This window comes from Ahaetulla prasina, chromosome 4, assembly GCF_028640845.1.
Source record: "Ahaetulla prasina isolate Xishuangbanna chromosome 4, ASM2864084v1, whole genome shotgun sequence".
NCBI classification, from domain to species: Eukaryota; Metazoa; Chordata; class Lepidosauria; order Squamata; family Colubridae; genus Ahaetulla; species Ahaetulla prasina.
In genome coordinates this window covers 6,825,320-6,840,876 of record NC_080542.1, presented here as the reverse complement: position 1 = coordinate 6,840,876, position 15,557 = coordinate 6,825,320, and the positions used below count along the sequence as shown (strand labels likewise).

Here is a 15,557-nt window from a genome sequence, read left to right as displayed (position 1 = left end):
GTATGCTCAATTTTTAATTCTCAACTCAATTCATTATGGACAAAGGCCAGTGCAAATAACAGGAGCTCACTCCATCACACGACACTCGGGTCTCAAACCCAGCATCTTAAGCCAACGAGCTATCGTGCCCCCATAACAAGGGTTAATACAATTGAGCGTGTCCAGAAATATTTTACAAGAAGAGTTCTCCACTCCTCTTATCACTACAAAATACCTTATGCCACCAGACTTTAAATCCTGGGTTTAGAAAATTTAGAACTCCACCGCCTTCGGCATGACCTGACTATAACTGATAGAATCATCTGCTGCAATGTCCTTCCTGTTGAAGACTACTTCAGCTTCAATTGCAACAATACACGAGCACACAATAGATTTAAGCTTAAAGTGAACCACTCCAATCTTGATTGTAGAAAATATGACTTCAGTAACAGAGTTGTTAATGCCTGGAATGAGCTACCTGACTCCGTGATCTCTTCCCAAAATCCCAAAAGCTTTAAACAAAGACTAACCATTGTTGACCTCACCCCATTCCTAAGATGTCTGTAAGGGGCGTGCATAAGAGCACCAGCGTGCCTACCATTCCTGTCCTAATGTTCCCTTTGATTGTATCCAATTCGTAAAGTTATTTCATGCTTATGCTTACATATATTGTTGTGTTTGACAAATAAATAAAATAAATATTTCATCAATAAGCATTATCTGGCTGTAGACCAAGAGGCCACCTGCTGCTTAGAATTGCTTTTATTAGCAGTGAAAGGCCTTTCTTTTTTAAAGCTAGTCTAAGGTGGTTTTTATAGGGACATGGTGGCTCAGGGGCTAGGACGTTGAGCTTGTTGATCGAAAGGTCGGCAGTTCGGCGGTTCAAATTCCTAGTGCTGCCGTGTAATGGGGTGAGCTCCCGTTACTTGTCCCAGCTTCTGCCAGCCTACCAGTTTCGAAAGCATGTAAAAATTCAAGTAGAAAAAATAGGGATCACCTTTGGTGGGAAGGTAACAGCGTTCCGTGCACCTTTGGCGTTGAGTCATGCCGGCCACATGACCACGGAGACGTCTTCGGACAGCGCTGGCTCTTCGGTTTTGAAACGGAGATGAGCACTGCCCCCTAGAGTCAGCAACGACTAGCACGTATGTGTGAGGGGAACCCTTACCTTTACCTTTAAGGCAGTTTTGGAAACCCCTGTACCAACTTTGCAAGTTGCGTTACTAGACCGCACATTTATAATCCGTCTCAGAGAATCACTTGTTCCCGCCATTCAAACGAACCCGAAGATCTAGATTAAAATTTAAAAAATACGGAAGAATGGAAAAGATGCATACAATGGATTAAGAAGAAGACATGAGAAGTGTGTGAGTTGTGCGAACAGCAGCACTTAATTGTATAGCACAATTGCATTTGGGCTTTTCAAAAAAAACAAACAAACTACATACCGATGGAAAAGATTATTTGTAGCTCAGGGTTAAACTGTGAGGCCCTTGGTGCTCTCTGAGCTTGGTGGTTTGCTTGCATTCTTGCAGCTGTTTCATTATTCGGTTCTGCAACCCAACAAGAAAAACACAGACTTCAGAGGATAATTAAAACTGCAGAAAAAATAATTGCTACCAACCTGCCTTCCATTGAGGACCTGTATACTGCACGAATCAAGAAGAGGGCCGTGAAAATATTTACAGATCCCTCGCATCCTGGACATAAACTGTTTCAACCCCTACCCTCAAAACGACGCTATAGAGCACTGCACACCAGAACAACTAGACACAAGAACAGTTTTTTCCCGAAGGCCATCACTCTGCTAAACAGAGTTAATTCCCTCAACACTGTCAGACTATTTACTGAATCTGCACTACTATTAATCGTTTCATAGTTCCCATCACCAATCTCTTTCCACGTATGACTATAACTTGTTGCTGGCAATCCTTATGATTTATATTGATATATTGACCATCAATTGTGTTGTAAATGTTGTACCTTGATGAACGTATCTTTTCTTTTATGTACACTGAGAGCATATGCACCAAGACAAATTCCTTGTGTGTCCAATCACACTTGGCCAATAAATTCTATTCTATTATTACCAAACAAGTAAAATGATTGGTAATCAAATCCCATACAAGAAAAACAACCAAGCTCAGAGGACACCAAGGGCCCCAAACGAAAGACCTAATGAGTAAATAAATCTCCGGTAAATTAAATAATTACATCAAGATTTATATTCAGTTAAGAAGACAAGAAAAAATGAATAATAATAACAACAACAACAACAACAACAACAACAACAGAGTTGGAAGGGACCTTGGAGGCTCTCTAGTCCAACCCCCTGCCCAGGCAGGAAACCCTACACCATCTCAGACAAATGGATATCCAACATCTTCTTAAAAATTTCCAGTGTTGGAACATTCACAATTTCTGCAGGCAAGTTGTTCCACTGATTGATTGTCCTAACTGTCAGGAAATTTCTCCTTAGTTCTAAGTTGCTTCTCTCCTTGATTAGTTTCCACCCATTACTTCTTGTTCTAACCTCAGGTGCTTTGGAGAATAGTTTGACTCCCTCTTCTTTGTGGCAGCCCCTGAGATATTGGAACACAGCTATCATGTCTCCCCTAGTTAGTCCTTCTTTTCATTAAACTAGGCATACTCAGTTCCTGCAACTGTTCTTCATATGTTTTAGCCTCCAGTCCCCTCATCATCTTTGTTGCTCTTCTCTGCACTCTTTCTAGAGTCTCAACATCTTTTTTATATCGTGGTGACCAAAACTGAATGCAATATTCCAAGTGTGGCCTTACCAAGGCATTATAAAGTGGTATTAACACTTCACGTGATCTTGATTCTATCCCTCTGTTTATGCAGCCCAGAACTGTGTTGACTTTTTTGGCAGCTGCTGCACACTGCTGGCTCATATCTAAATGGTTGTCCACTAGGACTCCAAGATCCCTCTCACAGTTACTACTATTGAGCAAGGTACCACATATACAGTACCTGTGTATTTTGGGTTTTTTGCCTAAAAGTAGAACCTTACTTTTTTCACTGTTGAAATTCATTTTGTTAGTTAGCGCCCAATGTTCAAGTCTGTCAAGATCCTTCTGTATCTTGAGACTATCTTCTGGAGTGTTGGCTATTCCTGCCAGCTTGGTGTCATCTGCAAATTTGATGAGTTTCTCATCTATCCCCTCCTCCAAGTTATTGATGAAGATATTGAAGAGTACTGGGCCTAAAACAGAGCCTTGGGGTACTCCACTGCATACTTCTCTCCATGTGGGTGTAGTTCCCTTGAGGACTACATGTTGAGGGCGGTTGGTCAGCCAGTTACGAATCCATCTGGTGGTGGTGCTGTCTACCCCACATTTATAAACAACTTTTTAAATTATAAACTTATATTATAATTATAAACTTATAAACAACTATTTTTTATAAATTTATAATTGTGTCACCTGCAAAGTAATGGAATCTATCATCAACCAATCCCTTACCCTCCGCCTCGAAACAAACAACCTACTCTCTAATAAACAATTTGGTTTCAGAAAAAAATTATCATGTAACTTACAAGCTCTCCACTGCAAAAACATATGGACTACAAATCTTGATCAAGGCAAATCAATAGATGCAATCTACATAGACTTCTGTAAAGCTTTTGACTCAGTAGTACATGATAAACTTCTCCTAAAACTAAAATCCTACGGCATTTCAGGACCCCTCCACAATTGGAAAACTGCTTTCCTGTCAAACAGAAAATAAGTTGTCAAAATTGGCAATGCTCTATCAAATCCTGTTCCTGTTAAAAGTGGTGTTCCCCAAGGCAGCGTTCTTGGACCAACGCTCTTCATATTATACATTAATGATCTTTGTGACCATATCTCAAGTAATTGTGTTCTCTTTGCTGATGATGTTAAACTATTTAACACCACCAACAATACAACTACCCTTCAAAAAGACCTTGACTTTGTATCCGAATGGTCTAAAACATGGAAACTCCAAATCTCAACCAGCAAATGCTCAGTCTTACATATTGGAAAAAAGAACCTAAACACTAAGTACAAGCTTGATGGACATTACCTTACAGATGACCTCCACTCTGTTAAAGACCTTGGAGTTTTCATATCAAATGATCTAAGTGCCAAAGCCCACTGCAACTACATAGCAAAGAAGGCTCTAAGAATTGTAAACCTAATCTTGCATAGCTTCTTTTCCAAAAACACTACACTACTAACCAGAGCATATAAAACATTTGCTAGACCAATTCTTGAATACAGCTTGCCTGTCTGGAACCCATACCATATTTCAGACATCAATACAATTGAACGTCCAAAAATATTTTACAAGAAGAGTTCTCCACTCCTCGGAATACAACAAAATACCTTATCCCACCGGACTTGAAATCCTGGGTTTAGAAAACTTAGAACTCTGCCGCCTCCGACAGGACCTGTGTTTAACTCATAGAATCATCTATTGCAATGTCCTTCCTGTTGAAGACTACTTCAGCTTCAATCGCAACAATACAAGAGCAAATAATAGATTTAAACTTAATGTAAACCGCTTCAATCTTGATTGCAGAAAATATGACTTCTGTAACAGAGTTATTAGTGCTTGGAACACACTACCTGACTCTGTGGTCTCTTCTCAAAATCCCAAAAGCTTTAACCAAAAGCTGTCTACCATAGACCTCACCTCATTCCTAAGAGTTCTGTAAGGGGCGTGCATAAGAGCACAAACGTGACTACCATTCCCGTCCTATTATTCGCTTTCATTATATCTAATTAATATAGTTATTACATACTTATGCTCATATATATGCTTATATATTATATAGTTGTTACATGTCAATGCTTATATGTACTGTTATGACAAAATAAATAAATAAACAAACAAACAAACTTTTTTCTACTTTATCTAGATGAAAGGGGAGAAACAATAAGTGCAGGATGTATGTAAGATAGTGTATAAAATGTACAAATTTAATATTGTAAGTGATAGGAATTATAGAGTAATAAGGGATAATGGGACAGAAAGGATATAAAGATTATAAAAGGAATTGGGAGAAAATGTAAATAGGAGGAGATCGCCACTACGAAACAGTTGTAAAAAGGGAATGTGTTTTGTGCTTCATTTGTTATATGATGAATGTATCTTTTCTTTTATGTACACTGAGAGCATATGCACCAAGACAAATTCCTTGTGTGTCCAATCACACTTGGCCAATAAAAAAATTCTATTCTATTCTATTCTATTATGTTGTGTTGTGTTATAAATAAAAAAAATATTTTTAAAAAAAGGAAGACAAATTCTGTTAGTTTTATTCCCCAGAATACCTTTACCTCTTATTCAAAAAACAAAAAAACACAACAATGTGTAATCATCGATTAGTGAAATATTCTACAAAAAACTATCACAATAAAGACAATTATCTGGGTATTTTAGTTGGTCAGATAAAACTTCAGCTTCCGTTTGGCAGCTTTGCCTTGTAAGCGATGAAACTTTTGAACTTTGGAAAAAAAATAATTAAGGGAGGGGGGAAATGGGGAAGTTCTTTGTGGTTGATGCTTTTTTGTTCTCCTTCAGAGGGCACCTTTTGGATCCCAAATAGATCTCTCAGGCCCCTGGGGTCCTATTTTTTTTTTCTTCACACCTTCACGCCAGCTCAAAGAACGTGACCAGCTGGGAAAAAAATTCTTTTTGCGGACATTATTTAAGACCAAGGTAAGAGAAAAATTTAGAGGCAGACTATAGATTGGCAACGACATGGACCCTCAACCTGGTGAGTATACAATTCATCTAAATTTGGGACTTGGGAAGACTCAAAGGTAGAATGTTGAGGTAAGCGAGGTGCTACAGATGTTGAGTTGGTCATCAACATCTTCCATGTATCTCACTAATGAAATTCTTGGTAGGAGGCTTGGAACATCTTGTAAGTTAATTGCATTCCATTATCCTTAAACCTCAGCTGAGTCTCCCACCTGGAAACCGGGCAAGTTGTAGTCCTACCAGAAGTTACCTGAGCTTCATATTCCAGATTACGGTCCAACTTCAGTTGGGTTTGGCAGGATAGCAATCCATGCATGCATTCTAGCCATGGACAGCTGTGAAGCTGAGGTAGAAGTTTTATCACTGGGGATAAAGAAAATATCTTTATCTCTCTTCCTTAGCATCTTCCAAGTTGCACAAATAACCAGGAAGCTTAGAAGTTGACATCTGATCTATCAGCCATTTAGTCCCTCATGATCTTTTTCAGCATGATATGAAAGGATCTGAAGTGCGTCAAGTTAAGAAATTGAGAATCTAGCTCAAGGCATGAGATTCGTTGGTAAGTTACTCAAGGATGTAGCTAATGAGGAAGATACTGGGACTGAAAGCAGGAGACAATGGGACAGCAGGATGAATGATCAGATAGGATTAATTAGCTACCCTCTCCAGCTGGAGACCTAACTGGAAAGTTTAGGCCTTACCAATGAACTCAGGCTCTGCTAGTGAAAAATGCTGAATATTCAGATAAAAAGATAATATTCAGCTGGGATATTTCTGAAGCTTGAGCTGAGAAGTAGTAAGAGCTGCCTTAGCATCTGCTCCAAGTTTGATCCTCAATGGATCATTTTTGATCATACACTTAAATACCAGTATATGGATATTTCTTGGGATGGCTCATTTGGGAGATCAGTTATTTTTGAGTTGAAATGTGTTAGAAGAAAGGAAACCTTTTCCCGGGCTGGCTCTTTAACTGTGCCATTTGTTATCCTTCAGGTTTAATCAAGTCTAGTTAAGCTAGGGACAGAAACGGGTTTCTACACCCTACCAGAGCCCAGCTATGAGCTTCCTGATGAATGCCGGGGTTCAGAGAAAGTGGCAGCGAGTAAGATATTATCTGGGTGTCACACTTGCTATTTGCTGGAAGGTTCAGGGATTGGAAAGAATGGGGGCTCTTGGGTGAGCATAAAACCCACCCAAGAATTTCTCCACTTCTGAATTGAGTAGGGTATTTTCAGCTGTGTGATATGTAAGCTGCTAGTTGAGTTGTTCAGATCAGCCAGAAGGCAGACGTAAGCTAACTGGGTACCTGCTTGGTGCCCTGTGCTCATCTGTCATTTTTGGTGGCAATCTATGGCAATTTTAATAATGGCTCAGTGGCTAAGATGCTGAGCTTATCAATCGAAAAGTCTGCAGTACAGTGGTTCGAATCCCTAGTGCCGTGTAACGGGGTGAGCTCCCCGTTACTTGTCCCAGCTTCTGCCAAACTAGCAGTTCGAAAGCACGTAAAAAATGCAAGTAGAAAAATAGAGACCACCTTTGGTGGGAAGGTAACAGCGCTCCGTGCACCTTTGGCATTGAGTCATGCCGGCCACATGACCGCGGGGATATCTTCAGACAGGGCTGGCTCTTCGGCTTAGAAATGGAGATGAGCACCGCCCGCAAGAGTCAGGAACGACTAGCGTATATGTGCAAGGGGAACCTTTACCTTTACCTATGGCAATTTTAGGTTCAAATAGTTAGTGAAGAACAAAGCAGCAACGGAGATGAAGGCTCAATGCCAGCATTTGTTTTGGAGATCCTAAATGAAACGTTAAAAAAAAAAAAATACCCCATCCTTTGCTAACTTTAGGACTCGTTCGTGATGAGAAAAGTTTCTACCAGCAAGATTTTAATTCCCAGCTGGGCTTTGCTGCTTCCTCAAAGACGCTTCTGCCCAGATGAGCTGGAGGAAGATCTGGACTGCTACTAGAATAGAATAGAATAGAATAGAATAGAATAGAATAGAATAGAATAGAATAGAATAGAATAGAATAGAATAGAATAGAATAGAATAGAATTTTTTATTGGCCAAGTGTGATTGGACATACAAGGAATTTTTCTTGGTGCATAAAAGAAAAGTTACGTTCATCAAGGTACAACATTTACAACACAAATGATGGTCAATATATCAATATAAATCATAAGGATTGCCAGCAACAAAGTTACAGTCATACAGTCATAAGTGGAAAGAGATTGGTGATGGGAACGATGAGAAGTGCAGATTCAGTAAATAGTCTGACAGTGTTGAGGGAATTATTTGTTTAGCAGAGTGATGGCCTTCGGGAAAAAACTGTTCTTGTGTCTAGTTCTTCTGGTGTGCAGTGCTCTATAGTGTCGTTTTGAGGGTAGGAGTTAAAACAGTTTATGTCCAGGATGCGAGGGATCTGCAAATATTTTCACGGCCCTCTTCTTGATTCGTGCAGTATACAGGTCCTCAGTGGAAGGCAAGTTGGTAGCAATTATTTTTTCTGCAGTTCTAATTATCCTCTGAAGTCTGTGTCTTTCTTGTTTGGTTGCAGAACCGAACCAGACAGTTATAGAGGTGCAAATGACAGACGCAATAATTCCTCTGTAGAACTGGATCAGCAGCTCCTTGGGCAGTTTGAGCTTACTGAGTTGGCGCAGAAAGAACATTCTTTGTTGTCCTTTTTTGATGATGTTTTTGATGTTAGCTGTCCATTTTAGAGCTTGCGATATGATAGAACCTAGAAATTTAAAGTTTCTGTCCTCCCAGATCAATGTTAAGTTACAGTGAAGCTACCGGGCAGCAAAAACAGGCCAATTGCATCTTAGCAAGTGGAAGGGGGACAGAGACAATGTGACTTCCATTAGAATTTAGCTAGAAAATTGCTAAGCTGCTAAATTGCTGCCAGGAGCTGCCAGGAGATTTGTTTCCAGGATGGGAAAATTTGTGCACTCTACCTTGAGTGTGCAGCAGCTGCCAAAAAAGCCAAGACAGTTCTGGGCTGCATAAACAGAGGGATAGAATAAAAGATCACGTGAAGTGTTAATACCACTTTATAATGCCTTGGTAAGGCCACACTTGGAATATTGCATTCAGTTTTGGTCACCACGATATAAAAAAGATGTTGAGACTCTAGAAAGAGTGCAGAGAAGAGCATCAAAGATGATTAGGGGACTGGAGGCTAAAACATATGAAGAACGGTTGCAGGAACTGGGTATGTCTAGTTTAATAAAAAGAAGGACTAGGGGAGACATGATAGCAGTCTTCCAATATCTCAGGGGTTGCCACAAAGAAGGGGGAGTCAAGCTATTCTCCAAAATGACTCCAAAAGCTATTTCCTTAAAACGACGCTATAGAGCACTGCACATCAGAACAACTAGACACAAGAACAGTTTTTCCCCGAACGCCATCATTCTGCTAAACAAATAATTCCCTCAACACTGTCAAACTATTGACCAAATCTGCATTATTAATCTTCTCATCATTCCCATCACCCACCTCCTTCCACTTATGACTGTATGATTGTAACTTTGTTGCTAGTAATCCTTATGATTTATATTGATATTGATTGTTTCCTGATTGCTTATTTGTAGCCTATGACCATCATTAAGTGTTGTAAGTGTTGTACCTTGATGAACATATCTTTTCTTTTATGTACACTGAGAGCATATGCACCAAGACAAATTCCTTATGTGACCAATCACACATGGCCAATAAAAATTCTATTCTATTCTATTCTATTCAAAGCACCTGAGGGTAGAACAAGAAGCAATGGGTGGAAACTAATCAAGGAGAGAAGCAACTTAGAACTAAGGAGAAATTTCCTGACAGTTAGAACCATTAATAAGTGGAACGATTTGCCTGCAGAAGTTGTGAATGCTCTAACACTGGAAATTTTTAGAAAATGATGATAACCATTTTTTTTAAAATTTGCATTTATATCCCGCCCTTCTCCGAAGACTCAGGGCAGCTTACACTATGTTAGCAATAGTCTTCATTCTATTTGTATATTTATATACAAAGTCAACTTATTGCCCCCAACAATCTGGGTCCTCATTTTACCTACCTTATAAAGGATGGAAGGCTGAGTCAACCTTGGGCCTGGTGGGACTCTAGAACCTGCAGTAATTGCAGGCAGCTGCTGTTAATAACAGACTGCATTAGCAGTCTGAGCCACAGAGGCTCAGTTGTAGCCTCTGTGGCTCTGTTGAAATGTTGTAGTGTTTCCTGCCTTGGCAGAGGGTTGGACTAGAAGACCTCCAAGGTCCCTTCCAACTCTGTTATTATGAGTGTGAGCCTCAAAGCAGGTGTGAGAGAATCCATCGCCCTGCTTGAGCCTCTCTGCCAAGACTAAAATCCCTTTAGAAGATCTCTAATCCTTCAGATGATGAACTTGGTTCGGGAAGGTGGCGGGAAGTTCCAAACACTTTTCCCCCCCACCCATTCCATAGGACCATCTTGAGAAACTCTGCAATTCCCAAATCAACATCATTATACCTCTACGAAAGATGTAACGATATTGTAGGAAGGGCCTTGGTAGAGGACTATGTAGTAGACATAGTCCTGGGTTGTTGTTTTTTCCTCTGGTCTGTCTTAAACTCTAATAGAAGGTGGGAGAAATCCATCTAAGAAGCTCTATCCCATTTCAGACAAAGGGTTGTCCAGCCTCTTCTTAAAAACCTCCACTGATGGAGCACCCATAATTTCTGAAGGCAAGCCTTTCCACTGGTTCATTGTTTCACTGTCAAGAAATTGCTCTCTTGTTTTGGGTTGGCCCTCTCCTTCCATCCATTGCATCTTGTCGTGGTTAAGGGCCTTTAGAATAGAATAGAATTTTTATTTATTTATTTATTTTTATTGGCCAATTGTGATTGGACACACAAGGAATTTGTCTTGGTGCATAGGCTCTCGGTGTACATAAAAGAAAAAAATACCTTCATCAAGGTACATTTACAACACTTAATGATAGTCATAGGGTACATTTAACACTTAATGATACAACACTTAATGATAGTCACAGGGTACAATTAAGCAATCAGGAAACTAGAATAGAATAGAATAGAAGAGAAGAGAATAGAATAGAATAGAATAGAATAGAATAGAATAGAATAGAATAGAATAGAATAGAATAGAATTTTATTGGCCAAGTGTGATTGGACACACAAGGAATTTGTCTTGGTGCATATGCTCTCGGTGTACATAAAAGAAAAGATACCTTCATCAAGGTACATTTACAACACTTAATGATAGTCATAGGGTACATTTAACACTTAATGATACAAGACTTAATGATAGTCATAGGGTACAATTAAGCAATCAGGAAACAATAGAATAGAATAGAATAGAATAGAATAGAATAGAATAGAATAGAATAGAATAGAATAGAATAGAATAGAATAGAATAGAATAGAATTTTATTGGCCAAGTGTGATTGGACACACAAGGATTTTGTCTTGGTGCATATGCTCTCAATATACATAAAAGAAAAGATACATTCATCAAGGTACAACATTTACAACACAATTGATGGTCAGTATATCAATATAAATCATAAGGATTGCCAGCAACAAGTTACAGTCATACAGTCATAAGTGGAAAGAGATTGGTGATGGGAACTATGAGAAGATTAATAGTAGTGCAGATTTAGTAACTAGTTTGACAGTGTTGAGGGAATTATTTGTTTAACAGAATGATGGCCTTCGGGGAAAAACTGTTCTTTTGTCTAGTTGGTCTGGTGTGCAGCGCTCTATAGCGTCGTTTTGAGGGTAGGAGTTGAAACAGTTTATCTCCAGGATGTAAGGGGTCTGTAAATATTTTCACAGCCCTCTTTTTGACTCGTGCAGTATACAGATCCTCCATGGAAGGCAGATTGGTAGCCATTGTTTTTTTCTGCAGTTCTAATTATCCTTTGAAGTTTGTGTCTGTCTTGTTGGGTTGCAGAACCAAACCAGACAGTCATAGAGGTGCAGATGACAGACTCAATCATTCCTCTGTAGAACTGGATCAGCAGCTCTTTGAGCAGTTTGAGCTTTCTGAGTTGGCGCAGAAAGAACATTCTTTGTTGTGCTTTTTTGATGACGGTTTTGATGTTAGCTGCCCATTTTAGATCTTGCGATATGGTAGAACGTAGAAATTTGAAGGTCTCTACTGTTGATACTGTGTTGTCTAGTATTGTGAGAGGTGGAAGTATGGAAGAGTTTCTCCTAAAGTCTACCATCATTTCTACGGTTTTGAGTTCCAGATTTAATTGCTTTGGCTGCAAATTTCTCACACTCAGTGGGATGGATGGTCAGGTTGTTGTTTTTTCCGTTGCAACTTACTTGTTTCTTTAAAGTCCAGAATGGTGCTGAATAAGAGGAAGTAACAACTGAGTTTCAAAGATGGGGCCGTATTTTGAAATGCATTGACTGAGGGGGTTTTCTTCTCCTAAGGAAGCATATTTTGTAGTGGTGCTCTGAGTCTTTGTCTGTGATCCATCTAAGCCAAAGTGAACTTCTGTTTCATCCCATACATTTTATCTGCTTGTTATTATTTTCTTCTTTCCCTTTAATGGACGTGGCTGTTACATTTTCCGCAAGCTGGGTAGCCATATGCATTTGTTTAATCAAATAAATAAAGATTTCAATTCATACCCATTTTCCCTTCACTGGGAGGTGAGGTTTCATAGCAGTTGGTTTAAAACTCTGCACCTCTCGGAGTGGAACAATATCTGATTTTCATGAAATAATAAACGGACAATCTAAGACATTTCAGATAAGCGATGTATCTCCATATTCGTAAATAAATAAGCATTTTTTCATAATAACAGAGTTGGAAGGGACCTTGGAGATCTTCTAGTCCAACCCCCTGCCCAGGCAGGAAACCCTACAACATTTCAGACAAATGGTTATCCAACATTTTCTTAAAAATTTCCAGTGTTGGAGCATTCACAACTTCTGCAGGCAAGTTGTTCCACTGATTAATTGTTCTAACTGTCAGGAAATTTCTCCTTAGTTCTAGGTTGCTTCTCTCATTGATTAGTTTCCACCCATTGCTTCTTTTTCTACCCTCAGGTGCTCTGGAGAATAGTTTGACTCCCTCTTCTTTGTGGCAACCCCTGAGATATTGGAATACTGCTACTATGTCACTCCTAGTTTTTCTTTTCATTAAACTAGACATACCCAGTTCCTGCAACCGTTTTTCATATGTTTTAGCCTCCAGTTCCCTAATCATCTTTGATGCTCTTCTGTGCACTCTTTCTAGAGTCTCAACATCTTTTTTACATCGTGGTGACCAAAATTGAATGCAATATTCCAAGTGTGGCCTTACCAAGGCATTATAAAGTGGTATTAACACTTCACGTGATCTTTTATTCTATCCCTCTGTTTATGCAGCCCAGAACTGTGTTGGCTTTTTTGGCAGCTGCTGCACACGGCTGGCTCATATCTAAATGGTTGTCCACTAGGACTCCAAGATCCCTCTCACAGTTATGGTACCTGCACATTTTGGGTTTTTTTGCCTAAATGTAGAACCTTACTTTTTTCACTGTTGAATTTCATTTTGTTAGATAGTGCCCAATGTTCAAGTCTGTCAAGATCCTTCTGTATCTTGAGCCTATCTTCTGGAGTGTTGGCTATTCCTGCCAGCTTCGTGTCATCTGCAAATTTGATGAGTTCCCCAGCTATTCCCTTGTCCATCTTCATCTTCCTGTCTTTATTGTTCCCTTTGCAGATCCTCCCAAAGCCCCCACTGTGTTCCCATTGACTCCTAGTCGCCCAACCCGGGTGGCCAGAGCGACTTCCGCTGTCTCCGTAGTTCCTATCGGTTGCCTCATCAAAGACTACTTTCCTGAACCAGCCACAGTGCAATGGAATTCAGGCACCATCACCAGTGGAATCCACCACTTCCCTCCAGTTCGGCATGCATCCGGCCGGTATACTCACACCAGCCTGCTCACCATCACCCCTAGCCAGTGGGAATCTGAATTATTCTATTGCAATGTCGTACATGAAGCCACCAACTCCACAATCAACAAATACGTTGGCCGTGAGTCCACCAAAATTGCATTCCTCCTTTTTTTTCTTTTCTTTTCAAAGGGCAGTTGATTTGACCGAAGAAAAATCAACCGCTGAGTACAACCTTGGAGGGGTGGGGAAATGATTTAGTAGCAATCAGAATAAGATGAGATTTCTTCTTAGGACCAAAAGTCTTACAGTAGAGAGAATAGGGAGCCTTTTCAATATGACTTGCAAGGTCTAAGTCAGGGCTGTCAAACTAGATTTCTTCGTGGGCTACATCAGCATTATAGTTCTCCTCCGTGGGCCAGCAGGAGGGGGGGGCTGGCAGGGAGCAGGAGAGAGATGGGGTGGACGTCTCCTGAAGCACTTTGCTGGCCAAAACAGGGTGCAGGGGGGCAGCATGGCCCCTCTGTCCCATTTTCAGCCTGAACAGCCTCTGTTGTGTCTCGCTCGCTTTCCCCGCAGCCGGGTCCCTCTTATCTCCTGCCAAACGCTGCAGAATGTCCTGGCATGCCTCCAGGCCCCAGCCCCGGCACCATGCCCAGACAGGCAGAGCAAGACGGAGGGCCTGACGTGCCTCCAGCTCCCAGCCCTGGCTCCATGCCCAGGCAAACGGAGCAACTAGACCCCTCCCCCTTCCCCACAGCATGTGAGCCTGAGGAAGGTCAATTACCAACATCTGGAGCCTGGAGAGATCCTCGCTTCCGGAGAATTGATAGGCGACGTCAGCAGAAGGAAGGGAGGGGCAGGCCTGGATAAGTGCTGAGTCATGGAGCTACACCCCATGGCCTATATAAAGGATCTGCTTTCTGGCATTCTCTGAGTCAGGCAAAGTCTACCTTGGATTGCTGAAGTCACTTCCTGGTCTCCTGCCTGCCTTGAGAACTCTGCTAGGACTTTGGCAGAGCTGCAGAGGCACGCTTGATACAGACTTCCCCAACCCGGCCGTCAGCGGAGGAGTGGGACACGACAGCCTCCTGCAGCACTTTACCAGCCGAAATGGGCCAAAAATGGGCCAAAAATGGGCAGTTGGCTTGGTGGGCATGGCAGGGGAAGGATACTGCAAAATCTCCATTCCCACCCAACTTCAGGGGAAGGATACTGCAAAATCTCCATTCACTCCCCACTCTGGGAGCCAGCCAGAAGTGGTATTTGCCGGTTCTCCGAACTACTCAAAATTTCCACTCCCGGTTCTCCAGAACCTGTCAGGACCAGCTGAATAGCACCCCTGGTCTTGATGCTTTTCTAAAGGTTTTATGGCTTTTTTTTTTTTTTAAATCCTTGAAGCAGCTTTAACCAATAATGAAGCTGTAGACATTTTTAAGTCTTCATGTCCCTTCTCTTGCATTTAATGGTTGAAATGAAGAAGGATAGGGTGGTGTCCGAGGCCATCTTGGAGGCAAGATGGAAGAGGCTGGAGAACATAATCCTTCCAGTTTCTTTCTAGGGACAGGAAACCTTGTGGTTGGAAAAGAAATTCAAAGAGAATGATCTGTTGTGACCCAGGCCCAAGTAGGTAGTAGGAAACCCAGTCAGTGTAAAAACAAACAAACTTTATTATAACAGCTGAGAATTAACTCATTCTCAGCGAAGTTCAACTAAACTAAAGCAAATTCCTTCCAACACAATTCCTCAGTCCTATCACCAACCGTGGTCCAATTAGGCAAACTGCCAAAGGCCTTTCCTGGCAAAAGTTCAGAAGACACCGATACAAAACAAATGCAACAAGACAAAGCTATCAATGTTGTTTTCCGGCAAAGAGCCCAAATGCTGTTGCTGGTCTTTTAAGCCTTATGGGAGAGGCCAATCATCTCTTGGCCCTACTC

The 15,557-nt window shown here is 40.9% G+C and overlaps 1 gene segment (V, D, J or C); it reads left to right on the top strand.

The window, feature by feature from the left end:
* Positions 1–5,727: 5,727 nt before the first annotated feature.
* LOC131196952 (immunoglobulin heavy constant gamma 2-like) overlaps positions 5,728–15,557 on the top strand; it is a 47,034-nt gene continuing 37,204 nt past the window's right edge. Inside the window, 2 exon segments of the C gene segment in view lie at positions 5,728–5,743; positions 13,445–13,759. Of these exon segments, the coding sequence occupies positions 5,728–5,743; positions 13,445–13,759 (331 nt within the window).